The sequence below is a fragment of the Littorina saxatilis genome, linkage group LG5 (assembly GCF_037325665.1).
Source record: "Littorina saxatilis isolate snail1 linkage group LG5, US_GU_Lsax_2.0, whole genome shotgun sequence".
Classification (NCBI taxonomy): Eukaryota; Metazoa; Mollusca; class Gastropoda; order Littorinimorpha; family Littorinidae; genus Littorina; species Littorina saxatilis.
In genome coordinates this window covers 18,547,817-18,573,853 of record NC_090249.1, presented here as the reverse complement: position 1 = coordinate 18,573,853, position 26,037 = coordinate 18,547,817, and the positions used below count along the sequence as shown (strand labels likewise).

The 26,037-nt window shown below is 41.5% G+C and overlaps 1 protein-coding gene across 4 annotated transcripts in view; it reads left to right on the top strand.

Moving 5' to 3' along the window:
* Nucleotides 1-26,037, top strand: part of LOC138966476 (uncharacterized) — a 70,602-nt gene that overhangs the window by 3,926 nt on the left and 40,639 nt on the right. For 2 of the 4 annotated variants that reach the window (XR_011455700.1, XM_070338734.1), the window contains exons 1-8: nt 4,246-4,976; nt 6,081-6,233; nt 8,144-8,264; nt 9,419-9,584; nt 12,750-12,851; nt 13,368-13,498; nt 14,191-14,328; nt 25,431-25,726. Coding sequence is in view for 3 of the 4 variants with exons in the window: in XM_070338734.1 (XP_070194835.1) it covers nt 4,767-4,976; nt 6,081-6,233; nt 8,144-8,264; nt 9,419-9,584; nt 12,750-12,851; nt 13,368-13,498; nt 14,191-14,328; nt 25,431-25,726 (1,317 nt within the window). In the remaining variant the exon portion in view is untranslated. Of the gene's footprint in view, nt 1-4,245; nt 4,977-6,080; nt 6,234-8,143; nt 8,265-9,418; nt 9,585-12,749; nt 12,852-13,367; nt 13,499-14,190; nt 14,329-25,430; nt 25,727-26,037 lie in introns of those variants that run through there. The other 2 variants (XM_070338736.1, XM_070338735.1) reach the window with 1 other exon arrangement.

The following is a 26,037-nucleotide window of genomic DNA, read 5'->3' as shown; positions in this document are numbered from 1 at the left end:
CCCAAAAATGATGTGGCTATATGTTTTTAATGGCTTTTGTTTAGTTTGCTCTGTTGTTTATATTATTTTAATTTGTTTTCCCTTTAAACTGAATAAAAAAATTGGGTCACAGCAGTCACTTTTTTTTGTGGTCTAGATAGGATGCTTGTGCAAAGAAGATCGAGAGCTTGAAGAACAACTTTTCGTCTAATGCGGATGCAGGGATTGGGATAAATTGTCATACAATTTTGTTTAATTTCTGATGCTGGATAATAAACGAGAGCGAATAAGTCAGCATGTCACTGACCGCGCGCTACTTGTCTTTCTGTGTTCAGGGGAAAAAAAGCAGCAAAGGTGTTGTAAAGATGGTATGAAGACGTGTTGTAAAGATGGTATGAAGACGTGTTGTAAAGATGGTATGAAGACGTGTTGTAAAGATGGTATGAAGACGTGTTGTAAAGATGGTATGAAGACGTGTTGTAAAGATGGTATGAAGACGTGTTGTCAGTGTGTTTTGTCTTAACTACCACAGTGTTGCACAGTGTTTTGTTACATGTGGATTTTGTGTCCCCAGTGTGTTGCACAACTTATTTTTTCCGTTTGGATTTGTGTTTCTTCCTTCTTTTTTGTGTGGAGGTGGGTGTGTCCGTCATGTTAACTTTGCCGTGGTTTTTATTTTACGCTAACACAAAAAGTTTGCTAAATGGAAATTGTCTCATGCAGACAAACAATGTGTATTATTGTGTCCTTTTGTGCTGGAATAAGCTGTGACCTGAAGATAAATTTTGACGATTTGTGAAGAGAAAATGTTCAACTCATTGAACTTGAAGTCATTAAAGAGAGGAAATAGAGGGTCATATAAATGGTACCATTAAGTGTCCAGCTTCTTTCATTTTTCTTACAAGCTCATCTCTTATTTTGGCACCAAAAGTATGGTATAGATCATGCTTGTCGTATGCTTATTTGTCTAGCTGAGTACCCCGAACTTCATGTACTGTTCAGCTATTTGTCTCATTCGTTTACATTTTTTGTTGTGATTATGATGAATTTGATATACAGTGGAACCCCCCTTTTAAGACCCCCCAATTTAAGACTCCATCCCTTTTAAAACCCTGTTTTCTCAGACTTTGTTCATTGCCTCGGTAAATTTACCCCCATTTTTTAAGACTCCCTCCTTTTTAAGACGTGATTTTCTCACATTTGGGGAGGTTCCACTGTATTATCTAAAGTTTTGAAGATGATGAAAGTATGCGCTTGTACTTGTGTATAAATTTGCACATATAATTTTCACTGAAGTCTGTTACCATAAGAAAATGTTATTATCTCTTAACTTGTTCTTGGCTCTTTCGACACTTAAATGGTGAACTTTGTTGTGAAAGGTCCCTTCCTTCTTATGTAAACGGCGTCTTGTTCATTACAACAGCTCTTGGGGCGGGGATGTAGCTCAGTCGGTAGCGCGCTGGATTTGTATCCAGTTGGCCGCTGTCAGCGTGAGTTCGTCCCCACGTTCGGCGAGAGATTTATTTCTCAGAGTCAACTTTGTGTGCAGACTCTCCTCGGTGTCCGAACACCCCCGTGTGTACACGCAAGCACAAGACCAAGTGCGCACGAAAAAGATCCTGTAATCCAAGTCAGAGTTCGGTGGGTTATAGAAACACGAAAATACCCAGCATGCTTCCTCCGAAAACGGCGTATGGCTGCCTAAATGGCGGGGTAAAAAACGGTCATACACGTAAAATTCCACTCGTGCAAAAAACACGAGTGTACGTGGGAGTTTCAGCCCACGAACGCAGAAGAAGAAGATTACAACAGCTCTGTCCAAGCTTTTATGTGAGATAAGTGCAATCTTCTACTTTGATATACCCAAAATCAACAGAAGGCCTATATGAATCTAAGGAAATAAGGTCTTAAAAGCAATTTTTTTTTAAATACAGGTAAATAATTTACAGAGGATTTGAAAAGAAAAGCTGAAGAAGCAATGTCTTTTTTAGGGGGAAATTCTTCAGTTGAGAGGTGGGAGGGGGGGGGGGGGAGAGGGGTCCACCGTAGCTCATTATGGGGAACTTCTTCTTCTTCTTCTTCTTGTCGTTCTCTGTTAGATCGTCAGTCCGGACTGCAGGGCAAAACGTGCTGTCCTCTCCAAGTCCTCTTTGGGGCCGTATAGCTTCTTTTGTGGGGAACAAAATGTGTTCTTTACTTGATGTTACGCTTTTGCTATGATAGTGTAAGTTGTTTTTGCATATTAAAATGTTGTGTGTATTTACTGGTTTGTTGAATAAAGGTATAAAACAACAGATCCTGTTTATTTGTTGTGATGACCTGCTTTGTACGTTAGCTTTATGCTTGTCATAATCCCTCCTTCACCATCATGGCTTAAATTCTCCCAGTTTGTGTGGTTGGCTTTATTTGCTTTAGTCTTAATATGGGGTTTAGGCCTAAAAAAAAAAAAGGTGTGGTTACTGACCTACCCTATTTTTAGGGGCCGACCCTATAACTTTTTATTACATTTGTCAAAAAAACACACACAAAAACAAGAAAACGAGTGCAGAAAACGCAATGAAAGCGAAATCGCCCGAGTCGCACACTTATTTCCCTGTCAAGTAGGTTTAATTTGTACACATTACAAAAAAAAGTTAAAAAAAAAAAGTGATTGCCTACCTTCCTACCCTATTTTTTTTGGCTATGTTACCGTAACCACACCTATTTTTTTTTTTTTTGCCTTACGAAGTATGTACCAAAGAGAATAGTAATGATAATAAGGGTATTTATAGGGCGCAAATCCTAAAATAGTTCTAACTCTAAGCGAATGAACTTTAACGTTTGCGGCTTCTGAGGAGGCGGACGCCTGTCTTCTTCAAGATGTCGGGGCGGCACTGCTGGGCGCGGCAGCTGAAGCAGGTCAATTTGTGTGGGTAGAAAATGGAGATCAAAAACGGAAAAAAAGACAGAAAAAACCTTTTACGTTCCAGGATTTATTTACTAGTCTTCCTGTTCCCCGAGGCTATTTTTGTTGTGATTTCTCAGTAACACACTGAAAACAAAACAGAACAAAACCCCATTGTTTGTAGAAACCAAGCATTAATTTTTGCTTCAATTAGAAGAGATTTGTTTTAGACTGTCTTGTTAAAAACTTCTGTGACATGCCTTTAATGGCAGCTCACACTGTAACACTTGGGTAGATACAAGTTAAAAAGATAGCAGTTGAAATCAAAAGCTTTATAACTTTCTAAGCAGATAATGCAGAAAAACCCACCCCCTTCTTTCCACCTCTTTCCTCAACAGAAATACTGGCTGTGACAGAGCCACCTGGGACAGAAACAGAATGATCAATAAGATCTTAGTTCAGACTACAAAATAGTTGTTTTGAGTTTTCAAGAAATAGATTCTCTGTTGTCAAAAATTTTTATTACATCTTTACATTGGACAAGGAAAGTCACCATAGCACAAACTGTCAACTGTTTGCAGGAAAGTCACCATAGCACAAACTGTCAACTGTTTGCAGGAAAGTCACCATAGCACAAACTATTAACTGTTTGCATGAAAAAAGAAAAGAAATCCAGTTACACAAGTTTGTTACACAAAATTGTATGTGAGCAGTCAAGGAGAGAATTATTGAATACCAACTTAAGCTAGTCTCTGGAAACCTTAAATGGGTAGATAAAGTAAGTGTCTTATCAAAATGATCCTGCGCTGACAGAAGTGACTTATGGTTGCCGTGCGCCTGTCATATTCAGGGCCGGTATTTCGCCTTTAATGGCCAACTGTTATCAGAGGGCGTAACATGGGTGGCTTCCCAAACTGAATGGGCTTGTTTTCATTTCACTATCTCAGTGGGGACACCCTTTCACTCCTCCCCGATCATACTGACAGTGGTAAAGTGAGCTGATAAAGGGGGCCTATTGTAATCTTTTCCCTCCGTGATCGCTTTGAAAAGGTTCGAACAGCTACACACTTCACCCTAGCCTGGCAACCTGTCCAAACATGAAGACGCACCCCTTTCCCTTCTACCCCTCTTTGTGCGCTTGACTTTTTTTTAACCCTATTTTCTTTGCCTGTTATTTTATTCTGTGACACTTTTGTCACCTGACCCTGTTCGGTTGTGCTTGTCAGCAACAGGAGAAAATAGGATCCTCCCAAGCCTGTATTGTTAGTCGTTGAAAAGACTGGAATAAGTTTTGGTGGATCAGAGGTCTGAAAAGGTTGTGGCATACCTAGTGGTAGATGATAGGTTTGGATTCGCTTGGAATGGGATTGGATGCGTCCATGGCGACCAGTTGGTGACGTAGGTACCAACAAGGTGGCGTTGATTTTGGAGAGTGCGGACTTGACAGGGCCCATCTGGCTTATCTTACAATCTTTCAGACTTTGCCTGTCATTTTTACTTGGCAGTTTTTATATGACAGAAATTCTGATGGTTACAATTGTCGGCCAAAATTCAGAAAGACAGAGGAAACTTGACAAATTCAGGATTGATTGATCAAAGGATTTTAGGCGGAGAAAAATTCAGTATCATTTTCTGCAAGTGTTCTTGATTGAGTTCAGAATTCTTTGTGAAAGGTAGTTCGAAATATTGCTTGAGGCTTCTGTGCCCTAGTACCATCAAAATGGCGGTAGACCACAACTTTCAAACGGATCAGCAGAATCAAAAGCTGAAAGAAAGTGGAAAAACAAAATCCACCATGCCCAGCAAAGGGCAGGATGCATTTTGCAGTGATATCGCCCTGCATCTTCTAAGTGGCTGAATAGAGTCTATCAGTTTCACATGCTAAAATCCCCCTTTCCCCACCATGGCCGCGCGGCAGAGAATCGGTGAGCTGCAGGCTTACAAAGACCGGGTGCGGAGACAGCGAGAAATTAATAATTTAGACCAGAGGATCTACCTGGATCAGGAAGCTGATTGGCAAAGTTCTCGCCGACCAGGACCGCAGATGGCTGCCGGAAACCGCGATCGTCTCCCGCTAGCTCAGGACCGAGACGTCAGGCAGCTACAGATAGAGGTGGGTATTTTGTTATTATTGATATTGATGAACTTTCATATTTAGTGTATTTATTTGTCATATTTTATTTATTTGCCTGTTGAAATTTTGTCAGCAATGTTGGAGAGCTTCTGACATTTTTGAACAGATAACTTATTCTTCACATTTGATTTATTTAAGCGGAAATATGTTTATTTGTAAGGTGTTTTTTCCGTCTCCAAATTAGTACTGTGAGCTATAACATTGAAATGTACATGCATGTATCATGTGACATGTAGGTTTACAGCAATTCAATAGTAATAATTATGGATCATTCTGAATGCTTTGTATTTGTGCTAGCAAACTTAAGCCTTGATTGGTGTTCAACTCCTGTTTGGATATGTGGAAGTTCTGTTGTATTTTACTTGGGCTTCAGAAACTTTTGGTCTTTCGCTTGGGATGTTATTTATGAACTACATGTACACTACAGCAGGCAGCATTCAATGTACTTGGCACGGTGAATTTATGTTAAAACCTCTTGACCCAGAAAAAACAGTTCTTACCCCTTTGAGTACTTGCAGAGAGCTGTGTTTCAGTGTTTACTTTGTACTTAAGTTGAAGCATACTCGACAAGGCAAACGGATTCCAAGGATAAGCATTGGTGATAGTGATAGAAATTTTGGAATCAAATGAAAGAATAAAGACAAAATAAATATATGAGCATTGTCTTCTTCTTCTTGCGTTCGCCGATATGAGCATTGTGAATAAATGGAAGAGAAATTCACAAAAGAAATTGAGAGGAAAAACAAACACAGTGTAAGAAAAAAGAGCACTCATATTCTGTGAACACTTTCAAAGTCAGGTAGGTGTAAACTTTAAATGCCACCACATAGGTGCAAGTAAACTTTCACTGCCACCAACACAACAATAACAAAGGAAAGAGGAGAAGGAACCTGATTTATTCAGTCTTCAGTTTCACATCTATGCTAGTGTCATGAAACTGGTCAAGAGTCATTGAAGTTTGCAAATAATGAGAATTAAACCTGTACATGAAGATTTTCTCACGTTCTCATAGCGGAGAGAACAAAATATAGCTTTGTAGTTTTTTTGTATTATTTGTAAACCAGTCGCTTTTTTCCTTTGCAGTACGAACGTGCACGAGAGGGAGGAGGAGGGGTAGGAAGAGGGGCAGGCAGAGGAAGGGGAAGAGGAAGGGGAAGAGGAAGACCCCGGCCACCAGGACCGTTTCACCCACCGGGACCTGTGCGCCGTCCCATGGCGCGTGTCGAGCAGACTGCAGTCAGTATTGCTGATGGGGTTGAATTTGATCCCATCCATCCTTAGTGGGCGGCTCTGCAAAGAGCACCACTTAGTGATATCAATACAGCGGTACCTGTAATGTGATGTCTGCAAAGAGCGGTACCTGTAATGTAATGTCTGCAAAGAGCACCACTTAGTGATATCAATACAGCGGTACCTGTAATGTGATGTCTGCAAAGAGCACCACTTAGTGATATCAATACAGCGGTACCTGTAATGTAATGTCTGCAAAGAGCACCACTTAGGGATATCAATACAGCGGTACCTGTAATGTGATGTCTGCAAAGAGCAACACTACCCAATATTGACGGACTGTGTGATGATATCTTCTGCTATGGTCTGTTGAGACAGTGATATCAAAATCGCTCCGGTCTCGATTTTGATATCATTGTCGAAACAGACCAATAGCAGAAGATATCATCACACAGTCAGTCGATCTATATCTTATATTTAGCGATATCGATTCAGCGGTACCTGTGATGTCTGCAAAGAGCAACACGTAGCGATATCGATACAGTAGTACCTGTAATGAGATGCCCCAAAGATTAGAGGAGACCTCCCAATGGCGTACACTTTCTGTAGTCCCTTTGTCTTTTATCTTCACCGAAATATACCGGTTGTTGCGGACCACCTGCAATATAGGGACACGTTTGGCTGGTCCCAAGGGTGTCCTTTCATCACAGGTACCACTGTACATAACAGGCAAAGCTAGCTTTTATTGATCACATAAATGATAGACATATTTTGATGAAAAAAGAGAGAGAGAAAAAAGCAATTCAGTATGCAGAAGTTAATTGTTGCTTTGAATAATGTCGGAAAGTAGTGATAAACAATGATCCTAGACATTGTTCATGTGCGGGAGATGCTCTACGTCGCCCATAGTCTATTACTGGTGGAAATGGTCCATTTCAACCCTTTATCGTTGCTAGAAGTTGCCTTTACAAGGCGCTGGAGAAAATTTGTCTCTCCTGGAAATTTGTTGTGAACATGGAAACAACATTGTTCTTTCTGGGGTTTTAAGCGAACCTGTATGGTTGTTCGATTTTTTGTTATACATCTGATGTGTAAAAATGAGCTTTTTACCCAAAAAATTTGCATGTGAATTATTTTTGGGGTTTTCATTTTGTGTACAACATGAGTGCCTGTAAGTGCAGGCATATTTTATGTGCATGGGTGAACTTGTGGTTTAAAGAGAAAGGGAGGGAAGAAGTGAGAGATTGTGTGTGTGTGTGCGCGTGTGTGCGCGCATGTACCTTTCAATTTGTTCTTTTATTGTTTACACATAACATCCACTTGACTCATACTATCCTTTACTCACTGGTTTTATGACTGATTTTGGACTACATGTTTTCGTTATGAAAGTCTAATTTCCACAAGAGCTGAAATGGCAAAACTAATTGTCTGAAGTTCATGTTTGTGCTTGTTATTATATTTAAAGACAGTTGGTTCACATCCTTTAGAGCAATTTGACTGTTATGGCTAATAATTTGAGGAATAGCTTGTACATCGTATAAAAAAACAAGAAAGGCTAGTTATTCAAATGTTTGATCATATACAAACAAAAAATATTCACTAATAAATTGACCAATTGGTCTTTGATAAGGACGGGCAAATAAATAATAATGTAATGATAAAAACTATGAACTTAGCTCAGGTGTTTGTTTTTTTCGATCTCAAGATGCAAGAGCGAAGATGAAACTTAAAAAGGTTGGTAACAAGTTCAGCAAAATATTTAAAGAGGAGTAGACTAGTGCATATTTCCTTTTGTCAAGATCAACTCTTTCTTTTTATCAAGAAAAAATACAAGAAGAACAAGGCCAATATTTATTAACAGTACAGGCTTTGTCATAGATTGAATAATAATGTGTACATTTCCGTTGTGTTTACAGCCGGACACGCCACGTTACAACCCGCACAATGACCCCAAGGTGCAGATGCTGGCGGAGAACCATGGGCGACAGATGGAGTTTCTGCACGGCAAGAACAAGGAACTGGAACGACAGAGAGAAGGTCAGTGGATTTCAACTTGAACACTCTGTGGTTTTTAGCAAATAGGGAACCAAAGCTACCGCTGGAACGTCTGTTTGCTTTAGAATTTGAGTAATTGTCTGGTGTAAAAGAAAAAGCAGGCAGTCAAGTTGAAGACCCTGTGGTTTTCAGCAAGCAGGGAACCAAATTCTACCACTCAAACTTTTGGTTGCTCTAGAATTTGAGTAATTGTCTGGTATAGAAGAAACAGCTTGCGGTCCAGTTGAAGACTGGTTTTGATCAAACAGGGAACAGAAGCTTTACTGTTGGAACTTTAGTTTGCTTTAGAATTTAAGTAATTGTCTGGTATAAAAGAAAAAGTATGCAGTCAAGTTGAAGACTGTGGTTTTGAGCAAACACTAGGGAACAAAAGCTAGCACTTGAACTTTTGTTTGCTTTAGAATTTGATTATTGAACTGGTACAAAAGTTTAACAACAACAACGAAATTAAATAAATTTGTTCGGAGAGGTCAGTAATTCATTGGTGGTGTCATATTTTGTATGTGCCTTGATTCTGTTTTGTCATGTGAAAACGTGTTACTCTTTGTTGTTGGTTTATTTTTTGGGTGGGTACGTGAACTGGCTGTCAGATAAACAAGTTTTGAAAGAGAGCTGAGGGACATTTCTGGTTCTTTTGCCTTTGTTTAAAAAGTGTGTTCTGAAAGGTTAGGTTTTTGGTGTGCTGTTACGTATCTCTTAATGGAAAGGCATTCTCAGTTACTGCAATTTACAGTATTGGCGTTAACTGGTTGAAACGAGAAAATACCGGAACAAAACTGGCTGCCGGTATGACCTACTGGTTGCTTTTTAGATTTACCGGGTTTGTTTCGCTGGTAAAACAACAAAACCAGTACTCTGAGTTGGACTCTGACTGGTTCCAATGACCAGCCTACCGTCTTTTTCTGGACTGTTTGCATCATAAAAGTACCGGTTTGAACAAATACTAGCGCAATCACTGATTTGCCATCACTGTCATGATTTAACTCGATTGAAGCAGGGATTCTTCTCAGTGCTCAGTTTTTGTTTTTGTTTGAATGTATTGAATGCAAGTTGGTGGTTGAGAGCTAAGAAATTGTCCTATTACCTTGCACATGGTTAGATTGAAGTCTTACGTCTTGTGTTCTTTTCATCCTCAGAAATCAGACGGCGTCTGGAAGATCTGGGTCGGCGACCTCCTGAAAAGAAAGACAACTCTCATGAAGAGTTGCTGCGGGAGCTGAGAGAACAGGAAGAAAGGAACCAGCGTCTGCTAGAAGAACTTCGGAGACAACTCATGGAAGCGCGCCGTCCTATGAACATTGTGTAAGTTTCTTTATGTCTTTTTTCCTTTTTGGCTCACGTAAGTGTAGCCTATGCGATCGTAACTTTGTCTGTCTGTGCGTTTGTGCGTGTGTGTGTGCGTGTGTGTGTTTGTGCGTGTGTATGTCTGTGGTAGAAACTTTAACATTTCGTCATTTGAAGACGTCACATTATGATGTAAGAGGGTTAGACGTCACGCGAAGGAATTACTGAAAGTCTCAGTCATTGTTATTTTGAGCGGGCCGAGACTAGTTGGCAGTCGTGTCCCTGTAAGTAGGCTACATGCAGACAGACAGATCTAGATCTAGTGTCTCACTTTCTTGCACAGTGTCACCTATGCTTACTGTGTGTGTGTGTTTGTGACGGAGTGATGAGTTTGTGTTACTGTTTGTCGATTTCTTACGTGAGCCTTGAAGGCTTCGCCTCTTGTTCTTATTTCTTTTTTTACCCCTGGAATGGGGTGGACAGATCTTTTCCTACTTTATTGGTTGAAATATGGACTTGGCAACCGAATTGTTGATTCTTCAGAACTGTGGGTTGTTTTGTCCTTGAAAGTCTCAATCCAAAACTCCCAATAGTTTTAGAGATACAAACACTTTTGTTAGGCTCTGGGTCGTCCACAACCCAGGAAGCACGGTAAAGGTTAAACAATGTAGGGCCAACACAATTTACACACACAAAAAATAGAAACGATTCAAATGGACAAGAAAGGGAAACTAAGCAAAACAGTTGATCTGTAAAGTGATTTTCTAAAACATCAATTTGACTTATGCTTTTGGGCGGGGATGTAGCTCAGTCGGTAGCGCGCTGGATTTGTATCCAGTTGGCCGCTGTCAGCGTGAGTTCGTCCCCACGTTTGGCGAGAGATTTATTTCTCAGAGTCAACTTTGTGTGCAGACTCTCCTCGGTGTCCGAACACCCCCGTGTGTACACGCAAGCACAAGACCAAGTGCGCACAAAAAAGATCCTGTAATCCATGTCAGAGTTCGGTGGGTTATAGAAACACGAAAATACCCAGCATGCTTCCTCCGAAAACGGCGTATGGCTGCCTAAATGGCGGGGTAAAAAACGGTCATACACGTAAAATTCCACTCGTGCAAAAAACACGAGTGTACGTGGGAGTTTCAGCCCACGAACGCAGAAGAAGAAGACTTAAGCTTTGTAGTACAGTGGTAACCTACGATGAAAGGACACCCTCATGATCAGCCAGAAGTGTCCCTACATTGCAGGTGGCCTGTCATGTCATGACAGTTATATTTCAGTAAAGATTATAAATAGAGAAAGGGACAACCGAAGGTGACCTTTTAAGGGAGGTGTCTTCTCATCAGAGGGGCCACATATTGCAGGTACCACTGTATACATATCCCTTATTACGCTATAGTAATACTATGTAAACCTGCTATGACTTACAGTTATTGTTTCAGCAAATTTGTCCGAGGGAGGCCTACAAAATCATTGAAATAAACAAATAACATTCACATACTTCAAATAATCTTTTATCACTAAGGCCTAAACAAGTCGCGTAAGGCGAAAATACAACATTTAGTCAAGTAGCTGTCGAACTCACAGAATGAAACTGAACGCAATGCCATTTTTCAGCAAGACCGTATACTCGTAGCATCGTCAGTCCACCGCTCATGGCAAAGGCAGTGAAATTGACAAGAAGAGCGGGGTAGTAGTTGCGCTAAGAAGGATAGCACGCTTTTCTGTACCTCTCTTTGTTTTAACTTTCTGAGCGTGTTTTTAATCCAAACATATCATATCTATATCAGTATATGTTTTTGGAATCAGGAACCGACAAGGAATAAGATGAAAGTGTTTTTAAATTGATTTCGACAATTTAATTTTGATAATAATTTTTATATATTTAATTTTCAGAGCTTGTTTTTAATCCAAATATAACATATTTATATGTTTTTGGAATCAGAATATGATGGAGAATAAGATGAACGTAAATTTGGATCGTTTTATAATTTTATTTTATTTTTTACAATTTTCAGATTTTTAATGACCAAAGTCATTAATTAATTTTTAAGCCACCAAGCTGAAATGCAATACCGAAGTCCGGGCTTTGTCGAAGATTACTTGACCAAAATTTCAACCAATTTGGTTGAAAAATGAGGGCGTGACAGTGCCGCCTCAACTTTCACAAAAAGCCGGATATGACGTCATCAAAGAAATTTATCAAAAAAATGAAAAAAACGTATGGGGATTTCATACCCAGGAACTCTCATGTCAAATTTCATAAAGATCGGTCCAGTAGTTTAGTTTGAATCGCTCTACACACACACACAGACAGACACACACACACACACACGCACATACACCACGACCCTCGTCTCGATTCCCCCCTCTACGTTAAAACATTTAGTCAAAACTTGACTAAATGTAAAAAAAAAATAGGTGTGGTTACGGTAACCCGACCTACCCTATTTTTAGGGGCCGACCCTATAACTTTTACATTACACTTGTCAAAAAAAACCCACAAAAAACAAGAAAACGAGTGCATAAAACGCAATGAAAGCGAAAGCGCCCGAGTCGCACACTTATTTCCCTGTCAAGTAGGTTTAATTTGTACACATTAGAAAAAAAAGTTTAAAAAAAAAAAGTGATTACCTACCTTCCTACCCTATTTTTTTTGGCTGTTACCGTAACCACACCTATTTTTTTGTTTGGCCTAATTCCTTTCTAACTTTACAAAAAGACACAACGTTCCTGAGAATTCAAAAACACTGATTCCAGACTTACTCTGGACTAGTAAAAGGGATGCAATATCCTGACATTCCATTTGTCAAGAACAAGCACAGTTCCTTCCCTTACACTAGATAGTAAATTTGTTATGACAAATCGCTAAGCCAAAAAGTAGTTTGTAAAATAGGTTTACAAATAGATTTCTTCAGCGGTATAATGTAGAGTGTGTGTGTGTCAGTGTGTGCGTGTGGGTGTAAGTGAGTGTGTATGTAGTTCTGATAGCACTGTTTGGTTGTGTTTGAATGTACTATGTATTGAATGAACTCAAACCAAGATATATTCCTGTGTAATGCACATGGTTGAAATAAAATCTTATGTCTTATGTCTTCATCCTTTTCTTACTCTTTCTTATCCCTAACTCCTCCTGCTGTGTGCCTCTGCTTACACGTGTGCCCTCATCTCAACGCTGAATTGCAGAAGAACTCAGGAACACATGACGGCCGGCAGACAACAGAGTCCCCCAAAGAAAAACTTCATCTATCCACTTTACTACGGCAACTCTCTTGTGGCAGAAATTGTGTAAGTACTTTAGAGCAGTGTCGGTTTTCTGTGCAAGTGGGTATGTAAATATCGCTGTCCATTAAAACGGGAGTTCACTGCACGTACAGTACAGTGGAACCCCCCTTTTAAGACTGCCTCCCTTTTAAGACCTGATTTTCTCAGATTTTTGAAGGTCTTAAAAGGGGGGGGGGGGGGGAGTTTCCACTGTAATGGTTTCTGTTCTGGAGAGGGATTTAACTGTGTCAAAGTGGAGACAGTGAATTGGGAGGTGGCTTAATCTTTAGAGTCACGGTATGTTGGGTGCTTTGGGCATTTTCAGCTTGGCCAATAATACTTTGCGACTTATTATTTGTTCAGTTTTATGAAGAAAAGGAGGAGTAGTATAATTCCTATTGTTTAAACTTTTGATGTTATCTTTTTAGAATGTTTTTACCTCCTACAAATTGATAACAAAAGCTACAGATCACATTGATTGTGTAAGAAACTTAAGCAGACGTGGTGGAGATGAAACAAGACATGGTGTTGGTGTTTCAGAGCGGTGCGACAGGCCTACATGCAAAATGGCGGCAACGACCCCGACATCCTGGCGCAGTTAGCACAAATGCAGGCAGAAGCACAGGCCATTGAAGACGCAATGAGGAACGCACAGCAAAAGCAACCCAGAGGTAAGCGGTGGATTTCCTTTGGAAATGAGGGCCTGTACATATTATGAGGCAAAGTAAGATTTATGGAAGGTGAAAATGCAAGACAGGTGTACAGTGGAATCCTCATTTCTCTTTGCATATATATATGCTTTCATTTTGCCTGCTGGAAGAATTTAATTTCCACACACCAAAATTATCACCCCCCTTTTAAGACTTCCAAAATCTGGGAAATCGGGTCTCAGAAGGGAGGGAGTCTCAAAAAGGAGGTGAATAGTCTCCTGTCCGCCCAGCCGACCTTCCCCTTGACCCTGCTTGTCACCTCGATGTTTGATGCCCCCGCAAGGGGCACGGTACTCTCTAAGCACCCAAAACCTCAAAGAGAGATAACTGGCGGAAACCTTCCTATTGTAGTCTCTTGTCCGCCCAGCCGACCTTCCCCTTGACCCTGCTTGTGAGCTCGATGTTTGATGCCCCCGCAAGGGGCACGGTACTCTGTTAGCACCCAAAACCTCAAAGAGATAACTGGCGGAAACCTTCCTATTAAAAGAGGTTATAAATAGCAAATGTGAAAATACAAGGTCTTGAAAATTGGGAAGTCAAATTAAGGGGTTTTAAAAGGGGGTTCTTGTGTATTTACAATTTATTGTATTATTTTTTTCTGCCCCTAAGGCAGAAGAAGAACATGATCTGTACAAGATGTATGTTTGTGCCAGGCAAGAAAACGACCACCAACATCACAGCCAACTTCTCTTCCCTGGAGCTGGAGAACGAGCGTCTGGTGCGGCAACTGCAGCTCCTCCAGGAGCAGAAGATCATCGCCTCCAACCGCCGCCATGACACTCACCGTGAAGGTATGGGCGCCCCTTCCGTTCACCGGCCCGCCTCTCCTCCGTCCGAGCCCCAGACCATACCGCAGGCCTCTCCCTCCCCTCCCCCTACCACAGTTAGGTTACTGCCCCCTCCCGCCCTCTCCCCCCAGCCACCGAAAGGGCCGACGACCGGCAGGTCTGTGTCCAAGGGGATGCAGACCAACCCCGTGCCCTCTGATCTGATTCAAGTGTCAGCCTTACCCCGCCGCTATGAAGAAGATTATTACACCAAGCGGCAGAACGCTAAGAACACGCTAGAGGGTAAGTGGGGTCCCCCTAGGGCTGGCACAAGGCAGCGACCGTTTGCCACTAGCAATAACACCACCCAGACCCAACCTCCGGGCGGGGGGAGGAGGGACGATCCCGACGCTATAGAGACCTTACAACCTGGCAGGGGAGAGACCGTTAAGGAAGCCGACCTTGGGGTCGATTTCGTAGATCCGAATGAGCCGCTTGATGTCAAACTGAGTGCTATTCCCAGCAGGCCGAACCGCAGAGCCCCCTACCCTTTTTTCCCACCGTTCAAGCCAAGACATATAGGGCCCTACCCCAACAGAGCACGCGCTGTCATCATAAAGACAGAGCCGCTTTACGGCAAGGCTGACTATTTTGGCAGACCTGTGGATGAAAACGGGAACCTGATTCCAGAAGAGGATGAAGAAGCCTTGAAGAAATGGATGTTATGGAAAAAGTCGCAGGGTTGGGATGAAAAATACCTGGAGAAATTGGCCAGGTGGAGAAGGAGGGGGCAGCCCAGGCGCAAATATCACAGCCTAGATGACTCTGTTAACGACAGTTCAAACCGTGTAGGGGGCCGAGGCCATGACAGTTTGAACATCCCTGCCAGAGGCCTCAATAGGAACAGGGTGCATGAGTATGAGCTGTTGCTGCAAGACATGTTCAAAAGGTCTGACGATCTCCTCCGACGCGACCCTTACTACTATAAAGTGCATGGCAGACGAAGGCGCAACTCTGCAGGGTTAGAGGGAGAGAAAGATCACGTATATCACGTCTATGGCCATCGCCACCTGACCCCCACCCTTCATGACCTGAAAGCTCACAATGCTGTGCATCAGCAGAGCCATGCTGGGCCGTCGGGGAGTGGCTTTGACCTTGACAACGATGACAATCTGCAACTGCAGCTAGGGCAGCTAGGTTACACATTTGCCGCTAACTCTCGCAGGGCCCACGCCGGAGCTCAGACTGATCTCATAGACCCACATGAAGATCAGATGGTAGACACGTTTCGAAGCCAACCGTTAGACAGTTACCAAGACCAAACGATTGACAGACGAGATCAAACGATAGGCAGAACACAAGGACAGACAATAGACCGACCCCAACAAACAATAGACAGACCCCAAGGTCAAATGACAGGTAGGCCCCAAGGTCAAATGACACAGCGACCCCAAGGTCAGATGACACAAAGACCACAAGGTCAAGTGATAGACGGACCCCAAGGTCAAATGACAGACAGAACTCAAGGCCAAACCACTGAGAGAAGAAGACCTCCTCCCCCCACTCAGAGGCCGTCCCCCTTCCCTGGTCAAACGCCAAGCCAGGCTGCCCCAGCACAGGAGCAGGCTGATGACATAAGCAAAGAAGAGGGCAAAGAAAAGGAGAAGGGAAAAGGTTTCTTCGCACGCTTCAGAAAATAAGGCAAAACAAAAGCAGAACATAGAGGTTTTACTGGGGACAGATCTTCTGTCCCGGTGTTCACTGAAGACTAGGAAAAGATTTAGTCTTGAGATGATGGTAAAAACATTAGAAAGCCCCCCCCCCCCCTCTCTCCTCTCTCCTCCCCCCTCCCCCCTCTCCAAAACTTTTAGTCTGTACCCTCTTTTTTGTTTGTTTTTGTAATCAAGCCCCTGCGTCCCGGTCACGTGAATGATGTCACAGATACAGTGTTTGTTAAGCCACTGCTAACAAAAATAACAGTGCTGAGATTTGAATCATGGTCAGAGGGCTCCAACGTCGTGGTCTAAAATGAAAATGTTGACTACGCTATTTCTATTAGTAGTTCTGTTCTTGTTCTGGATGGAATATTGGACTTTTAACATGCATAATATATGATACATTTTTTTGAATGTTGACTTATAAATGATTTTAGGAAGAAAGAGGCAAAGAATGAGCATGGAATGAAAGTTTTATACAAGGTTGAAAAGTTGCAGAAGCCTTTAGTAAAAAAAAACCAAGTAATGTTTGGTATACATATATATTTAGCTGTACTATACCAGGGAGAGAAAGAGTGAATCTGAGAGAAAGAGGGAAAGAAAAATGTAACCATTGCTTCATAGATTGTTTGCTGTATATGCCCTGTGTGTAGTATTATAACTGAAAAAGTAGTGCTGCCCTTTTAGTTGCCAAACCTGCTTGCTTCATGCCCTCTATCTGTGATCTGCCAGATGTTATGTTATGTTTTTTAAAATTATATTTGCTGTCATCATCATTAGATTTTGCCACATGACTGGATTTGATTCAATCTTCATATTCTTACCGCAGGACAAGTCTAATCAAAGGGTATAGTTCCATACATGCTTTTGTTTTGTTTTGCTTTTAGTGTGAACGTTTTTGGTCTATATGTGCATATCCAGCTATGTGGGTAAACAAACAAAAATCCACAGGCAGAACTTTATGTTTGTTACGCTTGTTCAGTTGTGTTACTAGGACTGCGTTGAGTTTTAAAATGTTTATCTCGTGCTTTTTGTGTTGGGGGGTTTGAAGGGTAAATTGACTGGTTTGGATCTCAAATACATTCTTTCAAAAGGAGTTTCTGTAAGGGATCTGAATCTGTCAATGGTCTGGTGCTTCTTGTTACGCTTGGTCAGTATAGTTGTATTCTGTCTGTACAAATATGTGGCGTTTGTTTCCAAACTTGGCTGAGTATAAAATGCAGTTAACTAAGTAGTCTTTGGAAGCCGTAATAAATTTGTGTGATTCATCCCATTTTGATTTAATTTTTGCAACTCACAACTGCAAAATAATCTGAAATCTTTATTAACATAATTTTCTTTCTAAGAATTAACTAGAGAATGCTTTTATTTGACATACTTTTCTTTCTTAGTATTAAACAGAGAATGCTTTTTAGGTTAAATGCTCTGAACTAGTCATGCATGAGGTTATTTCTGCCAACTGGCAGATTTCCAGCATTTTCAAAGCTCCAGAAATCATTGTTTAGATCCCCAGATTGCAACAGCTTATAGATTTGCTTCTTTTTTTTTTTGGTCAAAAACTATCATGCCTGATAGTGCACAAATACCCGAAAGTCATGAAGCAAGTCAGTGCTTAGAGTGGCAACTCTGCCAGTAGGATAGTTGTGCCCAAATCAGAGAAACAAAGATGGGTTTCCTCTTCATCTCCAAGTCTGTTGTCTAATGATGAAGAACATGTTATTCCTTTTGCTTTTTGCAGGTAGGCACTGTCGGGGTTGCCACACTTACAGATCATACATAGACAGATATATGTACGGTAACAGACGAAAAGAGGCAAAGCCGCTCCCAGTGTATGTTTTTAACATGGAGCAACAGTGAACAGTAGAAAGAACAAATAGAGAGACAACAGCTAAAGTACACGTACACAAAAACAACACATGCACACTCAATTAACCCAACTAGAATTTTTATGAGTATTAACTTCATGCAATTAGTAACAAGTGTGTTGAATAAAAAGGTTCTTGATCATCAGAGCTTTAATATGCATGACAAACTAAAACAAACGAACTGTTCAAAAGGTTCCATTTGAACAAGTCAATTCATCTGTGGATAAATTTAATTTAATTTTAATAACCAAAGGACTCAGATATTTGATTTATGATTGAAAATGAATAACTGTTGAAAAGATAACAGCTAAGAAGCAGATTTGGATAATACAGACTTAAAGTATGATAGAACAATATACAACTCTTCAACTTCAAGGCTAGTTAAAAAGATACAACAGTTACGGAGAAAAAAAAGCAGACTTTCTAAAGAAAGTACAAAGCACTTCTCAAACAAAATGTCTTTTTTTTCCATTTTGTAGTACTTTCTTTTGCTTTTTTATATCTCATATTCTTTTGCACCATGCTCACAAGTTTACTTACTCGCCCCCCTGTGACAGAAACGTTGCTTTCCACCTCATTTCGCTCGTCCAGCTTGGAACGCTTTCAGTAGCGCTATAGTCCAGATAGTTGTGTGTGAACCTCGAGGCCTAATGATTGATAGACGCTTTGATGGACTTTTTGCAGGTGGATCGCGTTTCTGTCACATATGTGATGCATACGTGCAGCATCTCCCTCTCCGTAGAGCTTGATTGAAGTCACATTCATGCTGTCAACAATACCAACTGTCTTTATATTTTTTTGTACACATTTTTCTTTCTCTCTGAAGTATCATTTATGTGTAGTCATGCATACACGTACGAGGACTCCTGAACTTGTGATATGTACAGTTTTTCCGCATGCTGTGTAAATGGACTATGCTAGAGGACGTGCAGGGGCAATTGACATCTTTTGTTCTTAGATTTGATTTAATTCATTCTGTCATTTTTGATCAGAAATGTATCCTGACGCTTTTATTGTGAGCCTTAGGGAGTTTTCAGACACAGACGAGTTACATTTTTCAGAATTTTTTCAGGATTGTTTGTGTTTTAATTTGTGGAAACTCACGTTAAAAATTGTTCAAGAGAAGTAACTCAGTATAATGAAGAAAAAAGCTGTGCCAAACATTTCAGTAAATTAGTGGAAAATAAAACTGTGGCACATGCTATATATTGTTACAAAAATAAACACTTGTAAACATTTCACAAAAGGTTTGAGATTTAACAAATTTCTTCGGGAAGAACAATAGAAAATTGGAGCAAATTGTAGCTGCTGTTACTCAAGGAAACTCAGGATTAAATATACTGATTAATTCAGTGCAACCAAGTTTGTATAAATTTGTTGAATGTAATCATTCATTGCTCTCAGTTGTTCTTTATTACCCCCAAATTGTTCCCCACCTTCCTTCCCCGGAATATTATTGTCCTTGTGAATGTTTCTGGTTTCTGCTAATGAATGTGCCTGAGAGATAGACTGTGCATCAAACGTTGATTGGAGAAGGATTTTATCTAGGGACAATTGAAATTTTACATCCATCAGTTTGTGAAAATCATGAGAGAAAAAAGGAATGGAAGAAATGAATTTAAACAGAAGAAATGGTTTAAATAACTGTTCATGCTTCAATCATTAAAAGAACAATAGTTTTGCATGCTGAATTTTTGACACTTTTACAAATCATATTTGGCATCTAAGAAGTAAGTTCACTGCAATTTTTGATGGAAGTGTGCTAGCGCTATTTTATGTGTTATGTTATGCCATTTTTGGAAATTTTTTATCTGCTGAGCAATGTGCCATTTTGGTTAATGAACGCAATAGTTGCCATACTGCAAGCACTTTTCATAGCTTTGTTTTAAATGATCACTTTAATTGTGTGCTAAACTATTTTAACGCAATTTGTTTTTCTTAGCCGAGGAGTGATTTAATTCTTGGTTCATGTACATGAATTCTCACAGCATTAAACCTATAAGTGAAGGATGTTGAATGCATCATCATTTTGTTGTGAACACGCAATGATGTCTATCCTTTTCTTTGTTTTCGTAGAATAAAGTAAGAAAAGAAAACTTGACATGGTTTTTGTGTCCATGTTTATTTTCCAAAATGGGGCTTGCTCAGCAGACATTTTTTCCTACATAAGTTTTGAACTCAAGTTGATTATTTCTTTTAACCTTAAATTGTGGTTTGTCTCCAGCTTGCTAATACTGCCTATTTAAAATGGCTACTTTCCGTTCAGAAGCTTAGATTTTTTTCTGGGTACGAAATTGATGTCTGCTGATCAAACCCCAGGAAAGGGAGATTGTGTGTGTGTGTGTGTGTGTGTGTGTGTGTGTGTGTGTGTGTGTGTGTGTGTGTGTGTGTGTGTGTGTGTGTGTGTGTGTGTGAGAGAGAGACAGACAGACAGAGAGGGAGAGAGAGATGTACAACTGTTATATACACAGGCATATTTGGATACATACACATCTTTTTTTTGAACATGCCATATCACACACAGTACCTTTGGAGATACACATTCTTCGCGCAGGGGTGTGTTAATGCGTGAATACATGTTCATGCACACACACACACACACAAACACACTCTCTGGCATTTCTCAGATGTTCAGTTTTAGTTCATACACATTTTAATGTAGACAAAAAATGACCTGAGAAATTGTTATGAACAATAAGAAATGCCTTTTTCTTTCACTGTTTGTGGAATATAACATTTGTAATGCTAGGCACAAGACAAAATAATAAACAAAGTAATACATGAAAAGAAAAACAAAGAAAACATCATTCAGAAAAAGGACAGAAAAAGTACAGAAAACCGTTAACTACGGAATACAGTGGAACCCCCCTTTTAAGACCTCCAAAAATCTGTGAAAATCAGGTCTTAAAAAGGAGGGAGTCTTAAAATGGGGGTAATTTGACAAAGGTTATGAACAGAAAGTCTGAGAAAACAAGGTCTTAAAAAGGAGGGAGTCTTAAAAGGGGGTCTTAAAAGGGGGGTTCCACTGTTCTGAAAAGCGTTTCCAAGGAGAAGACCAGAAAACAAAGGCAACAAACATCAGCTGCAAACATTCAGTTGGTAAACGACAACAGAAGCATTTGTCCAAGATGCAGGTATCTGCACTACAGTGGATCTCGCCTGGAAAAAAAAGGAAAGAGAATGCTTTATTGTCCTACAGGCTAAATATTTCGCCTCTTAAGGACAAGATATGGGTTATATGATTTGAGTTTTACGCCCTCATGGCTTTTGGCGAGATACACAAGCGTATGCATGTTTAGGTGGCATCAACCATCTGCACTTATGGCAGAATGACCGAGGTCTTTTACGTGCCATTGTGGTGACACGGGGGTGGGGCATGGCTTCTGTCTGGGTCTGCACATAAAGTTGACCTGTGTCCGTCCTGGCCCGAATTCTATTTCTCCTTTAAGATTTCTTTCCTTTAAAGACCTTGTTATTCTAAGATTTTCTGTTCATGGGGCACCCCCCGCGGGTTAGGGGGAGTCCCATATTGGTTGGGACGAGAAAGAATTTACCCGATGCTCCCCAGCATGTCGTAAGAGGCGACAAACGGATTCTGTTTCTCTTTTTACCCTTGTTAAGTGTTTCTTGTATAGAATATAGTCAATGTTTGTAAAGATTTTAGTCAAGCAGTATGTAAGAAATGTTAAGTCCTTTGTACTGGAAACTTGCATTCTCCCAGTAAGGTAATACATTGTACTACGTTGCAAGCCCCTGGAGCAAATTTTTGATTAGTGCTTTTGTGAACAAGAAACAATTGACAAGTGGCTCTATCCCATCTCCCCCCCCCCCCCCCCCCCCCCTTCCCCCGTCGCGATATAACCTTCGTGGTTGAAAACGACGTTAAACACCAAATAAAGAAAGAAATGTTCATGGGGCCTGCACATTTGCCTCCCTTTTCCGACTCCCTGATTAAAACATGATTCTCTCAACTTGTTGGAGGTGTTGAAAGGGAGGTTGTACTGTACAAAGGACATGGCTGCAGACAATCCCTACCCAGATCTGGATTCCAGGCGACTTAAGGGGTGCAGGACTCTAGTTCATCCGATGTGTGTGTTGTAAAAATCCCTTTGACTTATGTTGTGATGGCGGCATGAGTGACGTACATTCTCTGTGAGAGCTGTGGTTGATCATCTGCATCTTATGTTGTGATGGCGGCATGAGTGACGTACATTCTCTGTGAGAGCTGTGGTTGATCATCTGCATCTTATGTTGTGATGGCGGCATGAGTGACGTACATTCTCTGTGAGAGCTGTGGTTGATCATCTGCATCTTATGTTGTGATGGCGGCATGAGTGACGTGCATTCTCTGTGAGAGCTGTGGTTGATCATCTGCATCTTATGTTGTGATGGCGGCATGAGTGACGTACATTCTCTGTGAGAGCTGTGGTTGATCATCTGCATCTTATGTTGTGATGGCGGCATGAGTGACGTACATTCTCTGTGAGAGCTGTGGTTGATCATCTGCATCTTATGTTGTGATGGCGGCATGAGTGACGTACATTCTCTGTGAGAGCTGTGGTTGATCATCTGCATCTTATGTTGTGATGGCGGCATGAGTGACGTACATTCTCTGTGAGAGCTGTGGTTGATCATCTGCATCTTATGTTGTGATGGCGGCATGAGTGACATTCTCTGTGAGAGCTGTGGTTGATCATCTGCATCTTATGTTGTGATGGCGGCATGAGTGACATTCTCTGTGAGAGCTGTGGTTGATCATCTGCATCTTATGTTGTGATGGCGGCATGAGTGACATTCTCTGTGAGAGCTGTGGTTGATCATCTGCATCTTATGTTGTGATGGCGGCATGAGTGACATTCTCTGTGAGAGCTGTGGTTGATCATCTGCATCTTATGTTGTGATGGCGGCATGAGTGACATTCTCTGTGAGAGCTGTGGTTGATCATCTGCATCTTATGTTGTGATGGCGGCATGAGTGACATTCTCTGTGAGAGCTGTGGTTGATCATCTGCATCTTATGTTGTGATGGCGGCATGAGTGACGTACATTCTCTGTGAGAGCTGTGGTTGATCATCTGCATCTTATGTTGTGATGGCGGCATGAGTGACGTACATTCTCTGTGAGAGCTGTGGTTGATCATCTGCATCTTATGTTGTGATGGCGGCATGAGTGACGTACATTCTCTGTGAGAGCTGTGGTTGATCATCTGCATCTTATGTTGTGATGGCGGCATGAGTGACATTCTCTGTGAGAGCTGTGGTTGATCATCTGCATCTTATGTTGTGATGGCGGCATGAGTGACATTCTCTGTGAGAGCTGTGGTTGATCATCTGCATCTTATGTTGTGATGGCGGCATGAGTGACATTCTCTGTGAGAGCTGTGGTTGATCATCTGCATCTTATGTTGTGATGGCGGCATGAGTGACATTCTCTGTGAGAGCTGTGGTTGATCATCTGCATCTTATGTTGTGATGGCGGCATGAGTGACATTCTCTGTGAGAGCTGTGGTTGATCATCTGCATCTTATGTTGTGATGGCGGCATGAGTGACGTACATTCTCTGTGAGAGCTGTGGTTGATCATCTGCATCTTATGTTGTGATGGCGGCATGAGTGACGTACATTCTCTGTGAGAGCTGTGGTTGATCATCTGCATCTTATGTTGTGATGGCGGCATGAGTGACGTACATTCTCTGTGAGAGCTGTGGTTGATCATCTGCATCTTATGTTGTGATGGCGGCATGAGTGACGTACATTCTCTGTGAGAGCTGTGGTTGATCATCTGCATCTTATGTTGTGATGGCGGCATGAGTGACGTACATTCTCTGTGAGAGCTGTGGTTGATCATCTGCATCTTATGTTGTGATGGCGGCATGAGTGACGTACATTCTCTGTGAGAGCTGTGGTTGATCATCTGCATCTTATGTTGTGATGGCGGCATGAGTGACGTACATTCTCTGTGAGAGCTGTGGTTGATCATCTGCATCTTATGTTGTGATGGCGGCATGAGTGACGTACATTCTCTGTGAGAGCTGTGGTTGATCATCTGCATCTTATGTTGTGATGGCGGCATGAGTGACATTCTCTGTGAGAGCTGTGGTTGATCATCTGCATCTTATGTTGTGATGGCGGCATGAGTGACATTCTCTGTGAGAGCTGTGGTTGATCATCTGCATCTTATGTTGTGATGGCGGCATGAGTGACATTCTCTGTAAGAGCTGTGGTTGATCATCTGCATCTTATGTTGTGATGGCGGCATGAGTGACATTCTCTGTGAGAGCTGTGGTTGATCATCTGCATCTTATGTTGTGATGGCGGCATGAGTGACATTCTCTGTGAGAGCTGTGGTTGATCATCTGCATCTTATGTTGTGATGGCGGCATGAGTGACGTACATTCTCTGTGAGAGCTGTGGTTGATCATCTGCATCTTATGTTGTGATGGCGGCATGAGTGACGTACATTCTCTGTGAGAGCTGTGGTTGATCATCTGCATCTTATGTTGTGATGGCGGCATGAGTGACGTACATTCTCTGTGAGAGCTGTGGTTGATCATCTGCATCTTATGTTGTGATGGCGGCATGAGTGACGTACATTCTCTGTGAGAGCTGTGGTTGATCATCTGCATCTTATGTTGTGATGGCGGCATGAGTGACATTCTCTGTGAGAGCTGTGGTTGATCATCTGCATCTTATGTTGTGATGGCGGCATGAGTGACATTCTCTGTGAGAGCTGTGGTTGATCATCTGCATCTTATGTTGTGATGGCGGCATGAGTGACATTCTCTGTGAGAGCTGTGGTTGATCATCTGCATCTTATGTTGTGATGGCGGCATGAGTGACGTACATTCTCTGTGAGAGCTGTGGTTGATCATCTGCATCTTATGTTGTGATGGCGGCATGAGTGACGTACATTCTCTGTGAGAGCTGTGGTTGATCATCTGCATCTTATGTTGTGATGGCGCCATGAGTGACGTACATTCTCTGTGAGAGCTGTGGTTGATCATCTGCATCTTATGTTGTGATGGCGGCATGAGTGACGTACATTCTCTGTGAGAGCTGTGGTTGATCATCTGCATCTTGGTTGCTTTTTTTGTTGCTTGCGATTTTTTACTTTTTGTTTTTTTGGCTGGAGGTAATCTGATTAATATGTTTCATTGGAAAGAATCTATTGAATTTCAATACTTCAAAAAGAAAGGAAGTGACAAAGTAAAATAAAGATGTATCAGTCAGATTTTTGTGAAAGGAGCAATTGTCTTATTTAAATTAAAAATTCTTCGTATTGAGCAGAAAAGAGGTTTACATACTGAAGTAATAAGACCCACCAAATAATAACCCATCATGTCACACATTCTTCAAACCACCGTCCTCTCCACTGCTCCTTATTGACAGAAGAGGTTGAGTATGAAATCAAACACATGCAGTGAGACCAGCTGCGCAAGGTGTACAAGCTTCAGCGAGAGATATCACGACTGCAACAAGGGTTAGCTCTGTCTTATTGTTTCTCTTACCTCTGTCTTTGCCTGAGGCTTATCTCTCTCTTTGCCTACAGATGAGCTTGAGTACGAGATCAAACGCATGCAGCGCGACCACCTGCGCAAGATGTACGAGCTGCAGCGTGAGATAGAGCGACTGCGACAGGAGCAGCTGGTGGAACGCATGCGACTGGAAATGCAGGCGCAGCAGCATCCAACCAAGATCATCTTGCAGCAGCCCCAGGAAGTTCACCAGGCGCCTCCCCCTCCTCAGATCATACATGTGCCCGCTCAGGCTCCGGCTCCGGCTCCGGCTCAAATACAGTATGCTGCCGCTCCTGCTCCACGTTTGCAAACCGTGCCTGCTGCTGGGGTGAGGTTCTTTTTTACATTTAGTCAAGTTTTGACTAAATGTTTTAACCAAGACGGGGAATCGAGACGAGGGTGGTGGTGTATGTGTGTGTGTGTGTGTTGTGTGTGTGTGTGTGTGTGTGTATGTGTGTGTGTATAGGTGCAGAGAAATTCAGAGAAAACTACTGGACCGATCTTCATGAAACTTTACATACACATTTTTCCAAGTGATAGCACCAGACGTTTTTCTCTCTCATTTTTTTGATAAATGTCTTTGATGACATGTATCGTTTCACACGACTTGTTTTTAGCTGTGTTAGGGCGGAAGTAGAG